Raw genomic sequence first — 8,861 nt, forward strand, 5'->3', positions numbered from 1 at the left:
TTACTTACTTACGTATAGTACGTACGTACGTACGTCGTCGTCGTACGTACGTACGTACGTACGTACGTACGTACTATACTATACGTACTNNTCTCTTCTCTCTCTCTCTCTCTCTCTCTCTCTCTCTCTCTCTCTCTCTCTCTCTCTCTCTGCAAATAAATTCTTGAATTGATTTTGAGCGAGCTTGATATGATAATTAAAAAAATTATCAGTTTCGAGTTCAAAAATGTTTTTATAAATTTTTAAAGAAATTTATTGGATCGTTTATGGAAAAATGTCAAATTTCTTATTTTTCCAATTAATAATATAAAAATTTCAAACATAATATTATATTATATTTGAAATTCTAATATTGTATAATATCCGTTGTAATGTAATTATAACATATTTAATGTTTGCAATAATGAATTGTAACGATTATTATATTAAAATAATATAATTATTATATATAATATTATTTTAATATAATAATCGTTACAATTCAGGATACAAAATTAATGGGGAAAAAAAAAGGGTAAACGGAGCAAATTCGTGGTGATAATTTTGAAATACCCAATGAAATATTCGAGTTCTCTCACACATAAACATTAAAACAGTTTATTTTTATTTTGTTTTATCTAGAATGATGTCAAAGATTTATATAATAAAGTTACAATATTTTATATATCCACAAATATACATCAGTACATATCCGACACTCAACAATGTAGTTATGTAATGTTGCAATAAAAAAATGTAAATAATAGCATAATAAACGTAAATAATAACATTATTATCAGATAGAATCCTGTTTTCTATTTTCAGTATGCATTTCAACTCAACTTTGCTATTATTCTCACGTTGACATTGACTGCTATTTTTATCAATGTTATTTTTTATTAATAAAAATCTTAACTAAAGACAATGTTTTCTTTTTGGTTCGACAAATAAATATTGGCTTTATTCAGACATTTTTCATATTGTAATTTTCATATGATGTCTAGACACGATATTTTACCGTTTCCCAAAAAATTATTTATATATCGTTTTGTAAATATATTATAATCGTAAAAAATTTTTGTTGCTGTAAGGCTCTATTTGTGTGGAACAAAATTAAATGTTCTAGGGGAAAAATTTTCTTGCGATTATAATACATTTATGAAACAATATAATTTTCTGTAGTTCTAAAAAACTGTATCTATAATATCATCACGATTAAAAGAACAAAGGCGTTCTATTTCATTTTTCAAATAATATTATATTATATGTAATCGTTGTCTTTTTAAAATTAAAACTTAATATTTTCAAAATGATAAATACTGTCTGTTTAATGTTCTGGATTTAAAATTCAAGAACTTGTAACTGAGACTTTCAGAAAAGGTAAAATTACTTAAATAAAATTCTCTGCATTACAATTTTATGATCTTTAATGAGTTAATTGGATAATCACGTACTTTACCTTAGATCTTCACGCTTTGAAATATTTACGTAAAGAAAACCATACACTATTCTATTGATAATAGACTATTCTGATAATTTTCACGAAGGAATTCCTGTCGCGTTCGCATTGTTTCATCATTCATAAATTTTTACATCACAAGCAATTACTTCGAGTTATTTAATCGAGCGAATAAAACAAAAAAAAAGAAGTTCAATGCTGAGAGCAAGACAAACTATTTATTAGCAGGCTTGTCACGAATTGTACACGATACGTGATCATCATGATAATAACGAACGTCACACAAAATGAACAAAGAATAACATTCATAACATTTCATTACTATGTCGCAATACCGATCTCGTTTCAACTATTCCAATTCTAACTCAGACAGCTCAAAATTTAATTACAATTATAGTTTTAATTCACTGTCCTTGTCCTCATTTTGATTCGCGGCAGAATTTTAATTTAGACGAATTTCCTATTTTCAATTCACATTAATTTCTCTTCTGATTTCAGCTTCTGATTTTTCATTTTAATTTCATTTTGCTCACTATTCTCGGAGTAAATATATCTCGTAAATACGTCGTTTATACATTCATGACAAAATTTGTGTAAAAATTCGTGAATCTAATTTTAATTCGGATTATGTTGTTTTATCTTCGTATTAATTCTAATTTTAATTATTGAATTTCAAAAATTTATTTCCTGCTTTAATTCATTAATTATTAATTTTAATTTTGTTTTAATTTTAATCCCAATTCCAGAATTTTCAACATTATTTTCAGATCTAAATTTTTAGATATTTCAATAACGTTCTTTCCGAAACATATTAAACTTATACATACTTATATAAAAACATAATACCAGATTACATTATCTATAATAAATATAGAATTAACATAGAACATAAACTATATTGTACGTCACTTATTATTTCTTAAGTTTCTTTTTGTTGAACAAAATTGATATCACAAATTGCATTATAGAGGGTGTGTCTCGTCGTGATTCACTATCGAAAATATCGCTTTTGTCAGTCGAGCTTTCGTCACACCTTAATTTCAACCATGAAACCCGGATGCCCTATGATGTCACGGTACTGGCTTCGCCGGCTGCTTTCACTCGTTGTTAATCTTCGATTTCCGATTCCGGTTGTAATTTCGCCGTAATTACGTAGGAAGGTAACGAACCAGAGGAACGTGCCCTTCCCCGAGCGAAGAAACCAAAAAAGGATTACGTCATTTCGGATGGAAAACCTGGAATATCGGCAGCAGGACAAACTGATAATCATGACATGCGATCAGTTGCTGTTCTATGTATTATTTATTGAGAGAAAAATTTTTAGTACTTAAGACTAATATAATACACAGTATCATACTTATAGTTATTATTGCTAATATAATATAAGTAAAAATTATTATATGTAAAGTTCTATAAAAAAATATAATTGGCATCGAAAATAATACTTGTTATTAAGTCTGTTCGCGTTGCTTGCACTTTTGTACACTGCTTTCTCTCTTTTCAAAGTCAAATATATATCTATTTCATTTTAAGTGCAAAAATATTTGGAGATTTCATGTAACGCGAACAGACCTCTTGTCATAAAAATGCAATTCAAGTTATTGCCATAAAAATCAATTCAAATATTATTTATAATTATTTAAATATTATTTATAATTATTTTTTAAATCAAATCTTAGATCAATACTTGTATATTGATCCAAAAATGATTATAAATTCTAGTTAAATTATGATTGCAACTATTTTTATAATTGTAATAATTTAGAATGAAAACATTTATTAATTTTAATACATATTCTTTAAACAATGTGAACTAAACATTTATTTACAGTAAATAAATATAGTGTCGTTGCGATTGGCTTAGCGGCGCCGAGACTCTACCGTGTCTCCTGATAAGTTTACATTTATTTGTTAGTAAATATTTACTTAGTTCAAATTCAAATAAATATTTATTAAAATTTAGAACATTTTTTTCAGTGTACAGTTACAGTTATTTTTGATGCCGAACTATACGTACATTTTTTTTTATAGAATTATGAATAAATATAATAATTATTATTAACGTTATAGTTATATAACAGTATAATATATATATATACATTACATAATTACATTTAATATAATTATGTATGTACGGCCACAATATACTAAAAATTTTCTTTCGGTGTCTTGAAGAAAAATTAAGAAACAAATATGAAATTTAAATCATCGGACATCAAAACCTTGATCTTTCATGTTCTATTTAGACGGGATTAATTAAAAAAATTTGCATTCAGATGAGATAATTGGTTCATCCATACAGCGATTGGCCAGTGATTCACCGGGTGACATGGTCTAGAAATTTGCACGAATTACAGGGCATTATCGTGAGGAGCATCATGCACATTGTGAAACGATGAAAAAAGTACCGGAGGCCCAGATTCGTATCGATAAATATTTGCGTTTTCTGTGCCAAACGCGCGTGATTCTTCGTCGTCACCGCTTTCTCCGCCGCGCCGCGCCGAGAAAGTCTTTTTTTCTTCTCAATCAAATATTCGATTGGAATGATGCCAGCGTGTGCGTTTTATTCGTACGAGATATCGTTAATCTTATTAGGAGACACATGTGTAAACTCGATGATAAATCGTTGCCGAGTAACAAATTGAATTTCTTTTTAATCATAGTTGCTACAACAACATTTCTCTTTTTTGCAGTTAAGAGCTAAACATTTTTAATTAGCTTCATTTTTCCTGTGTTGCATAATTAACCTTCTAGCGATATATTTCATAAAACTATTGTCATTAAATACTAGGATCCGCTCTAACTAAAGATGACCTTTTTCTATTTAATCATTTCTTAGTTGATTTTCCACTTAATATTATTCATATTATTATTTTTATCATGAAGGACAAATCATCATATAATATTTGATTGAAACCCATTCCTTATATTTAATATTAATATATGGAAAGAACATTTTGTTGAGGTATCTAAAAATTGGATACAGATATGAAAATAATTTTGTTAGAAAATAAGTTTGTAAAAATAATTACGTAGAAATCTCAAGCATGATGAGCAATACTATCAAAAGTTTTTGACCTTCTATATTGAAGAAAATTATCTGAACAAATATTTATGAAAATTTAATAAAGTGTCTTTTCAATTGTAGCAATCAATTTGAATATTGTATGTATATAATTGTTTTGATGATTAAACAAATTTTATTTTTAGATCTGTATCAACTAAATTTTTAGACACTTCAGCAAAAGTGTCTTTTTCATATAAAACGTGTTAGTTTTAACGACATATAATATATAGTAAAATTACAATATATCTTTCTTTCTCTTATTCCTATCTCGTTTCCTCAATTTTGCAGGTGATACTGTTGTCGACTATCAGCATGATTTCGGGACAATGCTTAACAGGAGACGACGTCCCCACAATGATGGACTCAATGTCAAGGTTATCGTTAACGAACGCTCGCTTTAACTTCGCGCTCGATAGCATGAAAGAGATGACGTTGATCGAGTCGAAGGACAATATCTTCTTCAGTCCGCACAGTATACACATGGCCTTGAGCTTGGCATACTTTGGTGCTCGTGGAACCACTGAGGATTCCCTCAAGCGAGCCCTTCAAATTCCGAATGAGCTCTCGAAAATCGAAGTGCAACGTTTCTATGCCATTGAGAAATCGCTCAATCAAATGCGTTCTCAGGTGAGTGATTCTTCTCCGGTGCGATTGCGCAATTACGTAATTTACTTGATCGTCACTGGAGATATGTCAAGGTGATCCTCGCGTAGTTTATTGTTACACCAACGTCCGGGGATAAACCGCGCTCTTGGATACTCAAGGCCCTAAAGCTGGCTGCGAGAGAATTGCGGATCCCCTTGGCCGACTTTTAAGATCATCTTGTTCAGCAAAATGTTACGCGCGAAGAGATTGATTTGAATAAATAAACTTGAACATTTTCGCAGAAGTCGATAAGAATGGTAAAAATAAATTTCAAGTTAATAAGAGACGAGTAATTCCTTGTAATTTGTTGTAAATACTAAATATAAATTCGATTTTTTCACACATATTGTATAATATGAAAGTAGCACTTTTTGCAACTTTAACTGCAAATATCAATTAATATTATAATTTGCAGATCTTAAAACAAGAAATTTAAAGACTGCTTTGCTCAGACAAAATTAACTTTGGACAATATTTAAGAGGGATAAAATAATAATTTACCAAAAGTATAAATTAAAAGTAAAAGAGTATAATTTAGATACCTTCAAAATTTATTTGTTCGAGGAGATAAATGTTCTAAAAAATCGTGTTTGTGTGAACGTGATGGAGTTGTAAAAGCTTATATTATCTAAGATTTCGCGATAACCTTTTTAAAAAAAAAAACTAATTTTTTATTCTTAGTATTTTTCATTTCAGGGAAATGGGTCTGCAAATTTCTACGATTATAAGATCGCTAACAAATTTTGGATTACAAACACCAAAAAGCTACGCGATTGTATGCTCGATTTCTTCGCCGATCAATTGCAAGTAACAGATTTCAGAACAAATCCTGTCGAAGTAAGAAATGAAATCAATAATTGGGTGAGCAATATGACGAAAGGTCACATCCGTGATCTCCTGCCAACGAACAGCATTACCGCGGACACTGATTTAGTTCTGGCAAACGCAGTATACTTTAAGGGCCTGTGGGCCAGCCGTTTCGATGTAAAGAACTCAAAACGCGACATCTTCTATACTTCCGGCACGCAAAACTCTGTCACAATGTTCATGCGCCAGAAAGGGAACTTTAATCACGGTAAACGTTATTATTTACTACTCAAACTTTATGCGTTGAGAGAAAAATTTTGTAACTATAATTATAAATACCAAAAAATATTTTTTCTCTCAATGATTTACCATTAATTTCATTGACTTAAGTTATAAAAATCGATATAAATCCGAAATTCCGTTCACTTAACACTTCAATGTTCATTTATTTACTTTCTTTCTAATCTTAATGCTTCCCTATTTAGGTGTTTCTGAGGAACTAGGCGCATATATCTTGGAATTACCGTACAAGGGTGACGAGATATCGATGTTCGTGCTGCTCCCTCCGTTTTCTACTACGCGATCTCAAAATCCTTCTAACGAACCACAGGACGGTATCCGTCAACTGGTACAACGTCTGGCAACCGAGAAGGGCTCCCAGGAACTACGGGACTTGATGGACGACGGATTACCGTCGCGCGAAGTTGAGGTCAGCTTACCGCGTTTCGAGCTAGAACGAGAGCTGCCAATCAGTCAATTGTTGCATACTTTGGGCGCCGGGGAATTGTTGACACCCGGCGCGGCCGATCTTCGTGGTTTTCTCGCGGATAGCGAGCAGAGCTTGCACCTCGGTGATGCTGTGCACCGAGCCCGCATCGAGGTTACGGAAGAAGGCACTACCGCGGCTGCGGCAACTGCGATTTTCACCTTCCGCTCCAGTCGACCCACCGAGCCTGCCGTCTTCAACGCCGATCACCCATTCATCTTCCTCATCTACAACAAGGCTGATCACACCATTCTTTTCACTGGTGTTTTCCGCTCACCTCAACCGACATAAATTCCTGGTGGTATTTGAACAGATTGTGCCGTTTAAAAAAAACTTGTTAATCTTTGGAAAGATGGTTCAGTGGAGTCTAATGATGTGTGACAAGGATTGACATTTGTCTTTCCACTTTTTCTTATTGTTAATCAGAAGATATCATCTTTAGTAGGATCTATTTCTTATCTCTGTGGTGCTGAGCGATTTTTGTTGATGAACGGAGATAGCTGGTTCTTTGAATCTTGCTAAGTTGATGCCGTTGATTGTCAAGTATGAATTTTTGAAGAATCGTGAAAAAAAGGACCTTACATTTTCCGGCGATTTTTTTAGATAAGTCTATTGCATGAATCTCATTAATTTATTTTCGTATTTAGATTTTATACTTTCACGTCTTATTTTTAATGTTAGATGAAAATGAGTGTAAAATAAAATAACAATGTGTGTCACACCAAGACGTAAATATTATTTTCTGATGTGATATATATATATATATATATATATATATATATATATCACAGATAATAAATTTCGACGAAGAATAATCGCGTCAACTGATTGAAATGATTTTTGTTCAACAGATATTCTTTTTTCAAATTTGATCATCCCACAATCTTAATAAAAAATTGTACAAACATTAAGCAGAGATTTATGTAATAAAAAATTAATAAAAATTTTAGACATATATACATAATTATAATATGTATAGTTAAATATTTTCTACTATCTCTCTCTCTCTCTCTCTCTCTCTTTCTCTTTCTCATATTAACATTAATGACAAATTTAATAGCATTATAAATAGAAAGGATACTAGAATATAGAAATAAGTCATCAATTTTAATCATAAACAGAACATAATTATTACAAAGAATATACATCGAAAAATATCATTTTATTGCTAAGAAAATTTTCGAAGAAATAGAAAAAAATGAAAGGTAAGTTGAACCGAGATTGAATTAATTTATATTCGTAGAAATGAGCATTAATATTTCTTAAGGTAATTGTATCGCAAAATGACTTTCCTTAAGATTTGTTTACTATTTGAAGATAATAATATTCTCTATACATACATATCATTTTGAGGGGAGGGGGATAACTAAACATGTTCAAAAGATAATTGCATTTGAAGTTAGTACTTTTAACATGTGCTAGAAAAGTTCTTTGTGCCAAGGAGTGACAGTACATTTTCAATTATAGCGAAAAAACGATATTTAGAAATTTGCTTAAAAATTGAAGGACTATAGATAAATATAATCTCTTAAACCGAAGAAAATTAGGAATAACCATGCAAATATTAATTATTATAAAACCTTAAAAAATTGCTTTAATACTTCACTAATATCTACTTCGTTTACCAACTCATTCATTCTCAAATATCGGCGTAGTGGGGAAATAAAAATTATCATTGGGAGATAAAAATTATTGTTAAAAAATTGCGATCTACAGCAATTTTTGAACAGTAATTTTTTTTTATTGCTGAATTACGCCGCTCCTATGCGTTACAACCACACATTACTAAATTGTCTGCCTAAATAATACTGCTGCTATTCTGTACTTCAGAATCGACTCATTTACAGTACACTGAATGGAACTACATATAATGGACCTTCTAAAAGCCATTAATCATAAATCACAAGCTGAAAGTTGATTAATCATAGTATTCAATTTTTAGTTTCTGGACAGGATATAACGGACAACCATTCGCCAATATTATACTTTGCTAACATTTTTATTGATTTGTAGAAATTTTCTTGTTTGACAATTTTTATAATTCATGTTAAAATTGCGTCAACTTGAAACTAATTACATAAAAGGTACAAATACATTTTTAAACATACACTTTTATTCTAATCCTAGCAAACGCGACA

The 8,861-nt window shown here is 30.6% G+C and overlaps 1 protein-coding gene across 1 annotated transcript in view; it reads left to right on the forward strand.

Moving 5' to 3' along the window:
* LOC105621897 (serpin B3-like) overlaps positions 1 to 7,014 on the forward strand; it is a 7,415-nt gene extending 401 nt beyond the window's left edge. Inside the window, exons 2-4 of the mRNA XM_012203334.1 lie at positions 4,794 to 5,132; positions 5,847 to 6,225; positions 6,443 to 7,014. Coding sequence (XP_012058724.1) covers positions 4,794 to 5,132; positions 5,847 to 6,225; positions 6,443 to 7,014 — 1,290 coding nt within the window. The remainder of the gene's footprint in view (positions 1 to 4,793; positions 5,133 to 5,846; positions 6,226 to 6,442) is intronic.
* The last annotated feature ends 1,847 nt before the right edge of the window (positions 7,015 to 8,861 follow it).

This window comes from Atta cephalotes (genome assembly GCF_000143395.1).
Source record: "Atta cephalotes unplaced genomic scaffold scaffold00038, whole genome shotgun sequence".
In the NCBI taxonomy this organism is placed as follows: Eukaryota; Metazoa; Arthropoda; class Insecta; order Hymenoptera; family Formicidae; genus Atta; species Atta cephalotes.